The sequence below is a fragment of the Grampus griseus genome (assembly GCF_964374135.1).
Source record: "Grampus griseus genome assembly, chromosome: 9".
Taxonomy (NCBI): Eukaryota; Metazoa; Chordata; class Mammalia; order Artiodactyla; family Delphinidae; genus Grampus; species Grampus griseus.
Genome location: NC_139003.1, coordinates 69,523,941 through 69,540,931, shown reverse-complemented (window position 1 = coordinate 69,540,931; position 16,991 = coordinate 69,523,941). Strand labels below are relative to the sequence as shown.

At 34.5% G+C, this 16,991-nt stretch overlaps 1 protein-coding gene across 1 annotated transcript in view; it reads right to left on the bottom strand.

Annotated features, from left to right (window-relative positions):
• AHR (aryl hydrocarbon receptor) overlaps positions 1-16,991 on the bottom strand; it is a 50,184-nt gene that overhangs the window by 14,739 nt on the left and 18,454 nt on the right. The window contains exons 3-4 of the mRNA XM_082661924.1: positions 8,245-8,348; positions 1,105-1,194 (exon numbers count right to left, since the gene is read on the bottom strand). Coding sequence (XP_082518050.1) covers positions 1,105-1,194; positions 8,245-8,348 — 194 coding nt within the window. The remainder of the gene's footprint in view (positions 1-1,104; positions 1,195-8,244; positions 8,349-16,991) is intronic.

Genomic DNA, 16,991 nt, shown 5'->3' with positions numbered 1-16,991 from the left:
CTTTAGCTATCTGGACTTAAATCTTCCTACGAACTTTATCTTCTGGCATGAAGTCATCTCTATGCCATCCATTACACAATGCCAGAGTTATCTTCTGAAGTATAGATTGGAGCATACACGTTCCCCTTAACAAAAACATTTAGTGGCTTCTGTAGTGTGTATGACATAATTTAAGCTTCAGTCTATATAACAGTGCAGACGGGGCCATTCAACCATCAGTCTTGGCATCACCTGGGAGCTTGTTAGAAATGAAATACATGGGCCCCACTCTGACGTACTGAATCAGATTATATGGGAAGGAGGCCCATCAATGTTATGACAGCTTATGAAGATCTTCAGGTGATTCTTATGCACATTAGAATTTAAGAACTACTGATACATAAGAGTAGTTAGCATTCAAGTGTACTTACAAACTTCTCAAATCATACTGGATGTTCTTGCCCCTCAAATATGCTGAATGCCTTATTACTCCATTTATTCACTAGACACTCAGTAACATTAAACCAAACACGCTCACCTCCTTCAAGGCCTGCCAACCTACTGTCTACATTACGTCTAGCTTTTCTTCTCTGTGTTCCCTCCACAATGGTCCACCCATCCGGAACCTACACTTTCTTTAGGTTAGCTTAAATACCATTTCCTTCAGGAAAGCTTCCATAATCCATACAAGTCGGAATTAAAGGGAGAAGCCATAGTATTTTGCTCATACCTTTACATATCACCTCATTCATTTCATAGTTGTCATATACCTTCCAGTATCCATAACTAATTTGATGGTAAATATTCTCTTGTCTGGCCCTGTCCAAACCCTATCTGCCCCTTACCCTAAAGTTTCGTATATATATGAGTTCTTTATAAGTGGAAGAAGAAACACAAAATCCATGAATCACATATACCCTTAAGGAAATTATAATGCAGTAGATTTTTAAAAGTATAAAAATATATTAGCTGCAAACATATACTTTTTTATTCTATAGCATATGTATTTTAATTACATTTTATATATACAAACTATCACTTGTGTCCCTAAGTATAAGATAAATTAAATGTAGAAAATTAATTTTCCAAAAAATTTTTTTAATGACCTAAGAAAAATATACTTACCTGCTGAAACCCCAGGTAATCTTGTATAGTAGAAGAAGCATAAAAGACCAAAGCATCTGTAGTGACAACCAGTACAAAGCCATTCAGTGCCTACAAGGAAAAGAGTTACAAGATTAGTGATGTGACTAAATAAAAATATTATCATCCATAAATACTGACTTCAGTTAAGGCTGTTACTTTTATTGATGAAAAAATCTTTAAAATGGTTAATATTATCACACTCCACAAATGCAGAAACACCACATACCCCAGTAGTGAGAAGAATCTATTCACACCTTTTGATTCTGCCAAAGAAAAGCTTAGAAGTAATTTAATACTCAATCACAATAACTTTAATATTTATTTCTTCTTCTTCCTCATGCTTTAGATTTTGTTTTAAATATACTGTACATGTTCTTTAAATATAATTGTATACACATCATTTACTGTAATCTGTCACACTGCTTTTAAAGGAAGATAGTGTGTAAAGATGTTTATTAGAACCGTAAAAAAATTTGATAGAAGAAAAGCTCTGTGCAAAGATAGTTTAAGCACTGACACAGTTTGAAATGTGGATGCTCTCAAAGTATTATAAAACTTTTAAAAACTTTTTATTAGAAAAGGAATACACAAATGGACTCTACATAAAATACACATGTAGAACGAATACATGTTAAGACAAGTACACAGCAAATATAGTCCATTTAAATTTAATATAATTACTAATATATTTAGGTTTAAAGCTATCATTTTATAGATGTTATTTTTATCTGTTCCACTTATACTATGCTGCTTTTTTCTTTCCATTTTGCCTGCTTTGGGCCAATTATTTTTTATTACTCCTTCTTTCTTTTAGTTTAGAAGTTATCCTCTCTTTTTCTATTCTTTTAGTGGTGGTTCAAGTCCAATGTTAACATCTCTATAGTCTAAGGTAATAAAAGTATTTAGATCAACTTAAACATTAATCGTGATCACATATTTTAATTCTAAAGCCCTCCTTATTTCCTGCTTGAGTTTAATTCAGTACTTGTTTTACTCTATGCTATGTGATCATTGTTAAACCCTCCTGAGACACTCTTCTTCATGTAAAATGAGACGTGGAATGGTTTAGTTTAAGAACCACACAGTTTGGAGTCAGAATTTGGACTGGATTCTTCTGTTTCTCACTAACTGTGTGGTTTTATTAAGTTATTTACCCCTTTAAGCTTTAGTGTCATTGTTTGAAAAACAGGCACTGTACAGTGCCTGGTACAGAGCTGGCGCTCAATTCACGTAAGGCACCATTACTATAATATGAGGTTGTGGAAATGAGCAGATAAAGATTTACATGATCATGCTTTGTGAACTATAGAGAGATACATAAACGACAGCAAGTAGTTCATTCAACACTTAATGAAATATTGCATACCAAAGAGGATGCATGCTAAGTACTGAGATTCAAAACTGAAGAAGGTACTGCGCCTGTGCTTATGATGCTCACACAGTCTTGTGGATACCCTCAGTGTTAGAAGAGGTAAAAGAAATATGGTGACTGTCTTCCTTTTCCCTCAAAGTCCTTTCACCTTCAAGATCCCTGGTCTATAATATACTTCTGAGAACTTAATTATGCAGACAACAAACAGCACCTACTATTTAACAGCCACTCTTCTAAATGCTTTTTTTTTTAACGTATTCAAGTACTTTAATTCCCTCAGCAATCCACTGAAGTAGGTGTCATATTCCAGTTTTTAAATCGAGGAAACTGAGGTAAAGAGCTGCACAGTAACTTGCCCACGGCCATACAGCTAGGAAAAAGCTGAGCCAGAAGGTAAACTTTGTCTAGCTCTAAAGCCTGCACACTTAACATTATATCACGATCTACTGCTTTTAAGTGTTACTGATCACCAACTGTTGCATGCCTATAACTCATGTAATCACAACTGGGATGTAAGATCCTTGACTTTAGATATTATGCCTTATAAAACCTGGCAATTTCCCCAGGATGAAAAATGGCGAAGGCACCCACCAAGAACTTAAATGTTTAATGATTAACACCCCCCAAATTGAGTATTCTTAAGTTTTAGCTGGCAGTAATAGTATATATCCATTACTGCATTTTTTTATCTTGCAGATGTCTTCCTTCTAGAAAATAGTATCCATTGATCATATGCATATTATTTTGTAGAATATGTTTTTCGAACAGTGGAACGAATTTAGTACTGTACAATAAGCTCATTAGTGCATGCCAGGTGACACAAAGATAATTTAGGGTATGACAGATAAGCACTTTTAGACAAACGTTAATTGTCAGAAATAAAACAAAAAGCCTCTTAAAAGAATATATACATACCAATCTTAAAAGAATATATACATACCAATTATATGGATATTAAATGATCTTAAATACCATGTGGAGCAAGGTTATTACTTGTGCTGAATTATTTATCTTAGTAAACTAAAAGAAGGAATTAATTTGGTAATTACATATTAATAAAAGAGATTATTATTCTTTGGTCTAAGTCACAACTATCTCTCTATCTGAAAATCATGTTGAGCTTCACTTACTATTTAATAAGAGAAATAAACTGCAATTAGTACTGTTATTTATAATTTCAACTGCTGTTATCTCAAAAATGAAGCTACAGATATTAATAAGCACAGTATTAAGTAGCAATGGATAGAACATATTTAAATATAAGAAAATAAACAAGTAAAGCAAATAACAGATAATGAGATGATACAAAAGGTTATTTTATTGTTTTATTTTTATTCCTCATAAAACAGTAACAAATTTAAGCTAATCAAGAAAATAAATATTTTAAACTTTCATTAAACATCTTGTAACATTTTCTTCATGTGCCTCCTTTGTTAAAACCAAAGGAAAAGATTTCGTTTCAAAAGTTTCAAGCCAAATGGTATACTGTACCTCTGGAAACATCCTCTGCCTCTAAGTGATAACTAGGGGATAACCACACGTTGGAAATATAAAGTAAGATACCATCATGGCAACTGTGTATAATGAAAGATGCCATTTTCACATATCTACAATGTGTTCATCTGCTCCATAAGTGATAAGAGGTATGGCCCTAAGCAAATTGTATAGTGTCTGATGCTTCCTACTAGAGAGGAAGCATCACATACTATACAAATGGCATCCAACAGAATTAATGACAAGACCACTTATTTTAAATACCTAAATATTTCCAATCTTCAGAAAATTAAAAAGGTAACACTAGTTTTGCAACAGTATATTTTTATTCTGGGTCCTTGACATAGGATATGTTTACAATTTTTCTAAACATTCTAGGGGAAAAATAAAAATCATGGGCCCAGATATCACTGATGAACATAGATGCGAAAATCCTCAACAAAATACTAGCAAACAGAATCCAACAGCACATTAAAAGGGTCATATACTATGATCAAGTGGGATTTATCCCAGGAATGCAAGGATTCTTCAGTATATGCAAATCAATGAATGTGATAAACCATATTAACAAACTGAAGGATAAAAACCATATGATCATCTCAATAGATGCAGAAAAAGCTTTCGACAAAATTCAACACCATTTATGATAAAAACCCTCCAGAAAGTAGGCACAGGAGGAACTTACCTCAACATAATAAAGGCCATATATGACAAACCCACAGCCAACATCGTTCTCAATGCTGAAAAGCTGAAAGCATTTCCACTAAGATCAGGAACAAGACAAGGCTGCCCACTCTCACCACTCTTATTCAACACAGTTTTGGAAGGTTTAGCCACAGAAATCAGACAAGAAAAAGAAATATAAAAGGAATCCCAATCGGAAAAGAAGAAGTAAAACTGTCACTGTTTGCAGATGACATGATACTATACATAGAGAATCCTAATGATGCTACCAGAAAACTGCTAGAGCTAATCAATGAATTTGGTAAAATAGCAGGATACAAAATTAATGCACAGAAATCTCTTGCATTCCTATACACTAATTGTGAAAAATCTGAAAGAGAAATTAAGGAAACACTCCCATTTACCACTGCAACAAAAAGAATAAAATACCTAGGAATAAACCTACCTAAGGAGACAAAGGACCTGTATGCAGAAAACTATAAGATACTGATGAAAGAAATTAAAAATGATACAAACAGATGGAGAGATATACCATGTGCTTGGATTGGAAGAATCAACATTGTGAAAATGACTATACTATACTATGCAAAGCAATCTACAGATTCAATGCAATTCCTATCAAACTACCAACAGCATTTTTCACAGAACTAGAACAAAAAATTTCACAATTTGTATGGAAACACAAAAGACCCCAAATAGCCAAAGCAATATTGAGAAAGAAAAATGGAGCTGCAGGAATCAGGCTCCCAGACTTCAGACTATATTACAAAGCTACAGTCATCAAGACAGTACGGTACTGGCACAAAAACAGAAATATAGATCAATGGAACAGGATAGAAAGCCCAGAAATAAACCCACGTACATATGGTCACCTTATTTTTGATAAAGGCGGCAAGAATATACAGTAGAGAAAAGACAGCCTCTTCAATAAGTGGTGCTGGGAAAACTGGACAGCTACATGTAAAAGGATGAAATTAGTACACTCCCTAACACCATGCACAAAAATAAATTCAAAATGGATTAAAGTCCTAACTGTAAGGCCAGACACTATAAAACTCTTAGAGGAAAACATAGGCAGAACACTCTATGACATAAATCACAGCAAGATCCTTTTTGACCCACCTGCTAGAGAAATGGAAATAAAAAACAAAAATAAACAAATGGGACCTAATGAAACTTAAAGCTTTTGCACAGCAAAGGAAACCATAAACAAGACGAAAAGACACTCCTCAGAATGGTAGAAAATACTTGCAAACGAAGCAACTGACAAAGGATTAATCTCCAAAATTAACAAGCAGCTCATGCAGCTCAGTATCAAAAAGAACAAACAACCCAATCCAAAAATGGGCAGAAGACCTAAATAGACATTTCTCCGAAGAATATATACAGAATGCCAACAAACACATGAAAGGATGCTCAACGTCACTAATCGTTAGAGAAATGCAAATCAAAACTACAATGAGGTATCACCTCACACCAGTCAGAATGGCCATCATCAAAAACCTACAAACAATAAATGCTGGAGAGGGTGTGGAGAAAAGGGAACCCTCTTGCACTGTTGGTGGGAATGTAAATTGATACAGCCTCTATGGAGAACAGTATGGAGGTTCCTTAGAAAACTAAAAATAGAACTACTATACGACCCAGCAGTCCCACTCCTGGGCATATACCCTGAGAAAACTATAATTCAAAAAAAGTCATGTACCACAATGTTCACTGCAGCACTATTTTCAATAGCCAGGAGATGGAAGCAAACGAAGTGTCCATCAACAGACGAATGGATAAAGAACATGTGGCATATATATACAATGGAATATTACTCAGCCATAAAAAGAAACGAAATTGAGTTATTTCCAGTGAGCTGGATGGACCTAGAGACTGTCATACAGAGTGAAGTAAGTCAGAAAGAGGAAAACAAATATCGTATGCTAACACATATATATGGAATCTAAAAAGAAAAAAAAATGGCTCTGAAGAACACAGGGGCAGGACAGGAATAAAGACACAGACGTAGAGAACGGACTTGAGGACACAGGGAGGGGAAAGGGTAAGCTGGGATGAAGTGAGAGTGGCATGGACATATATACACTACCAAATGTAAAATAGATAGCTAGTGGAAAGCAGCTGCATAGCACAGGGAGATCAGCTCGGTGCTTTGTGACCATCTAGAGTTGTGGAATAGGGAGGGAGACGCACGGAGGAGGGGATATGGGGATATATGTATACGTATAGCTGATTCACGCTGTTATACAGCGGGAACTAACACACCATTGTAAAGCAATTATACTCCAATAAAGATGTTAAAAAATAATCACTGGCCCATAATTTAAAGCAGTTTAACAAGTGTTAAGCATGCCACATTTGTCTATTTTCACTTGAGATAAAGAACTTCCTTATTACTTTACTACATAAACTAAGATGCATGTTTAATCACATTCAGCAGCAATTATTAGAATGCTTCCTGTGACCTGAATAAGGGGTCTTTACGTTTCAGCTAATATACATAAAAATCCTCAGCTAGAGGCAGGAGGAGGACAACTCACGGTTGAATATATTTAATTTTTTCTAACATAATGGAAGCAAAAGTTAATTTTCGGTATCAGGGATATGAACACAATTACAAAATTATAATAAAATCTTATAAATTGTTAGGTTACACTTAAGCATTTACTGAATGAATGGAGTTACTGAAACTTATGGCTACTTTTTGTCACAATGACAAATTAAGTTCTCCACTCAGTTCACTGGGTAGAATTGAAAATTATTATGTAATAGTAATAGCGCAGATTATAGCACACATCTTTTCTGTTTTATTTTATTTAACTAGTTTCTTTTTTTTTTTACCATTTTTTTAATTGAAGTATAGTTAATTTACAGTGTTGAGAGTTAGTTTCAGGTGTACCACAAAGTGATGTAGTTATACATATATATATATTCTTTATAGCACACATCTTCATTCTATCTTTCTTTAATAAGATAAATACCTGAGAATTTTAACTGAGAATCGAGCATTGTATCAGATCCAAAAGAAAGAAAAATTGGAAAAGATTTAAAATACTTTTATAGACAAATCTACTAGAAACTCTCCAAGTTCTAGCGCATGACAATAGGGCTGACGGTTGTTGAAAAAAATCTGTAGCAAGGTGATAAGTCACACACAGCTGCTAAAAGAAAATATAATTATAAGAACACATTGAAAAAAATAAAGTTCAGGTTAAGAACAATTTCAAACTATTTAACAAATACAATTATTTTAATGGAGCTATATTCCTCAAAACATATACATAAATCCAGTGTCTTAAATGAGAACCTTTAAAATAATCTAGGAGTTCTTGCTATTTAAAGAAATGCAACATGGAAAGTGATAACTAGACTTCTAATAAATATGCTTCATAAAATTCCATTTTTTCATGTACAATACTAACATTATACCGCTATTGTACTTCAGATGAAAGTGGTATGAAACGCTGGGTGAGTCCTAAATAAACTGGGGATAATTAAAAGGCTGTTAATTAATTCTCCATTTATAACTGTCCTAATGAAAACGAACTATATTTACTACAATTTACCTGCAGTAAGAATTCTCCTTCCTGCAAGTTCAGGCCTTCTCTGAATTTTGTTCTACAGTTGTCCTGGACTCCATTTCTGTCAGCTGGGGTGGACATTAATGCAACTATGAAAAAAAGGGAAAAACAATGATATAGTATAGGTGGTTTTTAAAATAAGCAGTTTCAAAGAGCTATAATAAAAAACCTCTGTACACCAAACACAGAGATAATTTGAAAAATTGGTATCTACTGGTACTACAGTAACTAAGTGAACAATCCTTTGCCAATGGGTGGTTTCCAGTCAGCTGACAGATTCTGGTGTTTTTTTTTTTTTTTGGCTGCTTTGGGTCTTCATTGCTGCGAGGGCTTTCTTTAGTTGTGGCGAGCGGGGGCTACTCTTCGTTGGTGTGCGGGCTTCTCATTGCGGTGGTTTCTCTTGTTGCTAAGCATGGGATCTAAGCGCGGGCTTCAGTAGTTGTGGCTCACAGGCTCTAGGGTGCAGGCTCAGTAGTTGTGGCGCACAGGCTTAGTTGCTCCGCAGCATATGGGATCTTCCCGGACCAGAGATGGAACCCGTGTCCCCTGCGTTGGCAGGCAGATTCTTAACCACTGCTCCACCAGGGAAGTCCCTGACAGATTCTTAAAGATAATTTTTGATGAGTTCACTATATGATTTTTGGCATATTACTTAAGGAGTTTCAAAGAATTGCCACGACATTGCTATAAACACTCCTGCAGTTCTTATCTATTTAGGAGAATAAGGTTCCTCACAACCTAACCTATAAAAATATTTTTAGTATGTCTCTACATATTTATCTTAACATCTGTGAACTACTGGGTGGTGAGAAGAATCAACCAAATGCCTTATTAAGAAATATATGTCCATTGAGGTTAGGATCCTCTTGTCTAGTTTTAAGGTAAAAAAACTGTTAGTAGTATTATTAAGTTCATATTAAATTTATAGGTCAATTCATGGAGAATTAATGTCTTTATGATGTTGAATCAATCTGAGAACATGTATGTTTTCCCATTTGTTCAAGTCTGTATTTTTTGTCCCACTAGAATGTTTTGAAGATTTCCACAAAAAAGTATTTTTATGTCTATTCCTAGGTACTACTACACCTTGTAATGTGGCTTCTCTTTCATTATCATCTTCTAGTTGCTTATGGATTGCATATGTGAATGGGAGTCTGACAGGATGGTGGGATGCTTACTATAGAGGGTACCACGCAGTAATGCTGCATCTCCCCACCTTCCCATCTCTCTCCACATCGTGTGTGTGTGCATGCATTTATAGTCTGGGAGGCAGCACAGCTGAATAGAAATAATAATTGTTACCATTTACTTATTTAGCATTTTTCCAAGCACTCTCAAATGTCTTCTCAGTTAAAACATGTGGATGGACATTGGTATCTGACAGAGCTGAGTTCAAATCTCAGCTCTGCCTTTTCCTAAATGTGTGAGCTTTCTGAGCCTGTCTCCTAATATGTAAAGTGGTAATTGAAAAAGCAAACAAACAAACAAAAACACCCTGCAGGGCCGTTGTGAAGAATAATTAGAATATATGTGAAGTTCCTGACGTAGAGCAGCTCAATATTAGTTGGTAGCTTTAATTATTAGCAGTATTTCCCAAAGCTCATAGATTGCCCTGTTATAAAGTTGAAACTTGTAGACACACTATTACACCATCTTTCTATTTTTCTGATCTTTTTTTAACCTGTGATATTTAAAATAAGAGAAACCATTAAGCCAAACCAACTGTGACATTCCTTTTAAGATTTCTTATTTCATTGGATTTTTAAGCGCTAAGGATAATCTGGCTCAGTGATAAGCTGGAGATATATTAATAACCAGATTTTTCTCTCAGTTTGAGCAAAGCATCACATATAAAACATTTTCATGTGTGAAGCATATTTTCTGGTAAACCAGCAGTGCATGTGTCACACTGGACTTTTATGCCAAGTCCTTGCCTTTGCAGAACTTGAAGCATATCTCTTTGAAAGAAGAAGCCAAAAACCTGGCCTCTGAATATAACAATTCCAAAAGGCCACAGAACAGATTTCTTTAGGCCAAAATATAGTTTGAGGTAAACTAACTGATCTAACAGTTAACCAAGACCAAAGGAAAGGCTTAATCTTTTCTCGTTGAAAAGTAAAGGACAGATTTGTTGTTCCTGGCTTTCCAGTGGCCACATTTGCTTGAACGCATTAAAACCTCACAATGTAAGGGTTAACTACACTCTCCTACTTTTCCAAAAGCTCCAGTACGAGGCACAATTTAAGAGTTATACCAAATATCAATAAGATTTGCTATTAGAAAGAAAACAACAAAACCCAAACCCCGACATTATGAAAGAAAGAAAACAACAAAACCCAAACCCCGACATTATGAAAGAAGCAAAGTCATCCTAAAAATGGATAGATATTGTGTCAAATTTACAACGTCTAAATTTTCTTATTAGGAATCTTTTAAAGTTAACTTTTAATCAGTGGAATGATGTCAGTTCCCACTAGAGTTATTGGACCACTGAGAAGCTGAATAAGAAATGAAAGAGGCCATTCATCTCAGTAACTTACAATTTGTTTCTGGTCTTGTATTGGGGATATTAGCCAATGTAATTAGACATTAGACAGACTCTGCCTTTAAGTAGGGCATATAAGCTATGGAAATGAAGAACTAGAAAAGAATGTCAAAAATATTGGTAAAGAATGTCAAAAACATTAAGTACCAGGATGGAATTTAATTAAAGTATCAGAGGAACTTGAAAAAGAATAAATTCTTTCTAAACAACAATGCTTACAATTCTAAATGTTAGAGGGACAATGTTTAATACGTACGTATAACTACTGCTTAAGTAGGAAAAGTGGTAAATGCATTTGGGGGAAGGACCACTGGAGGGTTCTTCCAAAAACAAGCAAACAAGTATTTCTGTTGCTCTCTTGTTTAAGGCTAATAATTAATCAGTTAAGAATTCAAGTAAATATTGTGCGAAGATGAGTCGAGGAAGGGTGCACTTCCTTCCCATTCTCATCTAAAAAATACTAATATGACTTTTTAGAAAACTTATTTTATGTCCTAGCCACCTGACCCAAACTATGTAATTTTTGCCTTTCCATGAAGTTTGTCCTCTACTTCTTGATCTCATACCTACCACCTCTCCCTTCTTAAAGTTACTGGAAGATGTATTAATTAATACTACTCACTTTCACATATACATTTCTTGCCCTGGTCAGAAAGCAATAAAAGAGTAAGAAGATGATGTGGGGATATGACTTCCTACCATCTGAGTGGCCTTAAATAATTTCCTTCATAATAATATGTGATACTTAGAGCCCACACTGTATGCCAGGCAGTCTCCATGTATTACGTCTTGTTTATTTAATCTTCATAAGAGTTCTATGGAACTGGCCTTACTGTCCTTTCAGTAGATTAGGAAACTGAGACTTAAGGAGGTTAGGAAACTTTCCCAAGGTTCTAGCTTTAAGTGGTAGAGCCTAGGTAAGAACCCAGGTAGCCTAATCCTAATTGCATGAGCTATTATTAATCACCTACCAGACTTCTCTCCCATGCTAACCACCTTTGACCTTTAGTTTCCTCATCTTTAAATTAGGACAGTGATACCTCTGGAGACAAATTCTTGTGAGAGCTAAAATAACATGTAGAGTACCTGGGTTAATGCCTGAATCTATAACTGACAGTCAAGGATGGAGAAAATGGGCTATATGCTGAGTTTACACACCCTCAAACCATTATGGAAGCTGACACTAAAAGTTGCAAACTAGGGATAATTGAGTGTTTTCTCATCTCTAAACAGGGAGCATTAAAGAGTGTCTAACAGGACTGCTATGATGACTGTGCAACATAAATCTGAAGGTACTTCAAACATGTAAATTGTTATAAAAATTATATGCATCATCAGATACAGAAGACACTTTAATCATTACACCCCTGGAATTAAATACATGGCAGTTCATAGAAACAAAATATAATATCTGAAAATAAGTCATAAGCCAGTTCTGCTACTCGAGAAACACTGGCCGTACTGAAGAGACATTTGTTAAAATCCTCCCCACATGTGCAAAGTGTAAGGCTTACACCTTCCAAAGTGTAAGGCTCTGACTTTCAGCATTCAGCGGAATATTAAGATAATAAACCATCAAAATATTTCAACTATTTGTTCTTTGAGAGATCAATGATGCAATTAAACAAGAATTTAATTGATAATGGAATTTAGAGTGTAAATATATCACAGCATTATCAGATTATAATATTACCCATATAATTATTACCAACTGATTCAAGTCTTTTTCCCACATGCATTTAATCATATCCATGTTTCCTAATACGGCACTTTCCTTCCTTATACATCTAAGCTCAGATTTCCATTTCTCCCTACAAGCCAAATATTTCCTCTTCAAAAAACATGCTCTGAATTTCTCAAGAGAGAAATTCACGGGGAACAAATATTGGCATGTGGTAAACTATACTTTGTATTTTGTTACTGTAGTTGGCATTTAAACAGAAAGATGACATGGTAAATGTCTTGCCAGGAAAAAGCATAAGGCTTTTTAATCTCTAATTGTTGACATAAATTCAATTTATTTTACAATAATGTTTATCATCCCCCTTTATTACTTCTGGTAGGAAAAGTTAAATTCCATTCCCACATTCGTATAAGCATAAAAGAGAGCAAAGCTATCACCTATTATGAAATTCAACCAACTGCATCTATAAATTAGAAAGGGTTAAGTAATGTAGTATTTCTTGAATATACGGAAAACATCCCCAGTCTAGTATGGATGAGTATTTACAAATAATTTCCAATCATATATAAGTGTACCTGAAGTGAGTTCCTTCTAGATCCTTTGAGGTAATAGATAGATATTTCACTTCAGTAACATCAAGTTTGTTTGTTTGTTTGGTAAATGAAGCATTGTCCTTTTGAGGGAAAGAAGGAAGAAACCGAAAATTTTTTTAAAAAACTATGTTATATTCTAAGTTTTCAGGAGACAAAGATTAGGTGTACACAGTTCAGTGCTTTCTGATGATATTCACAGATTTTTTTCTGCCTAGAAGTTTCTACTCACCAAGGCAGAAAAAAAGTAAATTCGGGTTTTAAAAAGGCACATGTTAGTTTATATCTTTATGAATGAATGTAGGTTGCATAACTGGCAGTTACTGTCTTTTTAGCAAATCTAAAGAAACACATCATTCTAAAGCTGCAAAAATCCTTAAAAGTTAGATCTATTCTCACTCTCGATTAAGTGGAAACTAACTTCCAAAGATGTTACTCAACATTTTTCCAGTTTTACGTTTAGTTACATGCAATTCTACTGTAACGATATGTTAGGTCTCTGAATTAATGAAACCAACTAGAGCAATTAATTTACCTTTTCAGTGGGGAATGAGTTGCATTTAGCTTTCCACATAAACAAGAGTGGAATTAAAACTGCATTCTAAGTAGGAAAATTTAATCAGCCAGAGCAGTGATTCTCAAACTTTCATAGACATTAGAATCATCTGGAAGGCTACTGAAACACATTGCTGGACTCCACCCTCTAGAATTTCTGACTCAGTAGGTCTAGGATGGGGCCCCACAGTCTGCATTACTAACAAGTTCCCAAGTGATGCTGAGGGGCAGGTATCACATTTTGAGAACTAGTGACTTAGAAAATCAGGATTTAGGAAATAACTCACAAATGTTCTGGATCTCATTCCTTCATACTTTCTAAAATTATCTTTCCTCTGCTTAAAGAGTTCATTATTAATATGTCTTCAGGAGGTAATTCTAATCCCAATTTTATAAAGATGAAAGTAGAACCACATAATTTACTACTGAAACACAGGGCAATAACAAAAAATTCTGTATGTACAGTTGACTTGTGAAAAACATGGGGTTTGAACTGGGCAGGTCCACTTACATGTGGATTCTTTCCAGTAAATAGTACAGCACTACATGATCGTGATTGGTTGAATCCACAGATGCAGAACTTTGGAGATGGAGGAACCATGGATATGGAAAGCCAACTGTAACGTTATATGCCAATTTTCGACTAACCCTTGTGTTGTTCAAGGGTCAACTGTATACAATTTAAATTTTATAACTGTGGTTCACAAAGATCTTACTTTTTAGGATAAACCCACTACACACTTAAAACATCAGGCAGGCAAGCATTCTTACTGTCCATGCTGAGAAGATGAAGACTCTGTGGAACAGTGATGACAAAGGTCTAATCTAAAGCCACAGGGTTAGTAACCGAACTACCCCCATGTCCCCTGCCTGCTGGTGCGCCCCTTACATGACAAAGTCTCCCTCTCCTGGGCCAGGACAAAGAGAGGGAAGCTGCCTCTGTAACACAGAGACTAGACACTTGAAACTAGACACTATCAAAAATGTAGGAGGCAACAGAATATTCTGTAAAACTGACCATGAAGGCACTCCCACATCATGTGGGCAAATTTAAGCCTAGAAGAATTCGATACAGACAATTCTAGGTTCATTAAGTTGATCCAGTTTGACTGTCTCTTTCTCTCAACCTCCCACGGCTGACACCTGAATGGCGTTATGTCTTCTATGGACAACCAAGAATCAGAAATTACCACCTCTAGTATTATTATTTTTCTGTAGACTTTAATTTCACTTTAGTTTACACTTTCATGTGCAATTTTCTCTTTGCCCCTTTAAGAACTTGACAAATGAAGTCATCTTTGAGCAAACTCATTATCACCATAGCACAGTTTCATATTCCACACACAGAGATGTGCTTTCCTCTATCTCTGCCCATCCTTAAAGCATTTCATCTTTGGTATTTTCCCTCTTATTCTATATGCTTTCCCCAGGAATATTTTATTCACTTAATAGTTTAAAATACTATTCCAATGACATTATGATGACTCCAAAATCTAAATCTCCAACTACAAACAAATAAATGAATTTGAGCTACTGATTAAAAATGATTGATTAAAAAGTCAAAAAGCTGTAAGAGCAGGATTAAAAAATAACACATAAATTACTAAATAAAAATGATTAGTGGTAATATAAATGTGTTTTATTACAGACCCTCGAGTGATTAATTTTATATTACATGTGAAAATAGTTTGTAAAACACTATAACATGGCAAATGTATATTTCCATTAACCAGATCAGCAAAGACTCACAAAAAGTCAAATAATTTAACTACAAACATTTAAAATCTGTCCTGGAGAAAAAAAAAAAAAAGAGAAAACTGCTGAAAGTTGGCTGGCTTTAATATTCCCCCAATGGTAATCCCTGTTTAAAACAGAAAGCTAAGCTCATAAATTTATGACCAACTGGAACTGTTCATGGCCAAGCAATTAAGGATCAAGGATCCTAGAGTCATATAACACTAGGAAATGATCAAAGAGAAAACCTATTAAAGCAGTAAATTTAAAAGAGACAAGAAAGAAGCAAAATATATAATAAAGGATATAATGAGTGTAGGTTCAGTTTGAAACTCTGTTATATATTTGTCACTGTTTTTAAAAAAATACTTGTCAAAGCAAAGGAAAACACTCAGAGATAAAAGTATCCTATGTAAAATATCATAAAATTATTTTTTCACTTTACTTATTCATAGAATTTTACTCTTCTGCTGTAAGTTAGGATATCTGAGGAAAAGAGATTAAATTCCTGATCCAAAGAGGCCATATTATTAACTATAAAAGCCAGGATTTGAATACCACAATACCCTGACTCAATAAGAATGTCCTACCATTCTTTTCATCCATCCATGTTTCAATCTGCATGGATTTGATTATATTAAGTCCATAAATTAAAATTTAAAAGAATCTCTAAATCTTAACAGTTTTAGTTATGGAAGGTATCATGAATGTTAGGAGAGTTTCATGTTTTCAAATGTAAATTCTGGAAAAAAACACATAGCTAAATTACCATCTAAAATGGATAACACCATGGGTTAATGACACTCAACACTATTTGATGATTTCAAATGTGCTGATCTTTTAGGCAAACAAAACCTACTTTGGACATTTCTAGGATTCAGAAATCACAACTGCTGCCATACTGCAAGTTTTGTAAATTACTTGACACATAGTAATTAAAAAAAAAAAAAAAGCAGATAAAATTAGTACCCAAACCCTGTGAATGTAAAAAGAAAGTGCACATACAAACGCCTTAAACTTTATAAAACATCAACCCTTAAAAAGGCTTTTTATTTAATTCATTTTTACTGCTTGTTCAAGCTCATTCTTCATATATATACATGCATATATATTTGTTTTTCAAGATAATGCTCTGAAATCCAGAGAAACACACAAGCTGAAGATGAATAAACACAATAGCTCTTTTTTGAAAACCTAATGAACTGGAAATGAACTGTTAAAGTATCTACAAAAGGAAGACCAAGAAAAGAGCACATACAATTTTTAATGTAAAATAAAGTCAAAAAAGATCCATGGTAAACAATGAGGTTGAATAAATTTTAGATCATCACATAAACTCTCACCATCCTCTCCTCTCACCGCATTTTTAGACTTGGTGAATTTAAAATACTCCAATATGTAAAATATTTACACTTAATACATGCTTAAAATAATCACCATTTTATAATGATTCGTGACTCATTGCCCCTACACTGCCTAGTTTTAAAAATAACCAGAGAACTATTCCCTATGACAGTTGCAAATGCAGAACTTTGGAATTAGAAACTCAGATCCTCAAGCTCACCTCTGTCAGGCTTAACGCAGCCCACACAAAAATCACCTTTTTTTTGTTTATAAGTTTTCC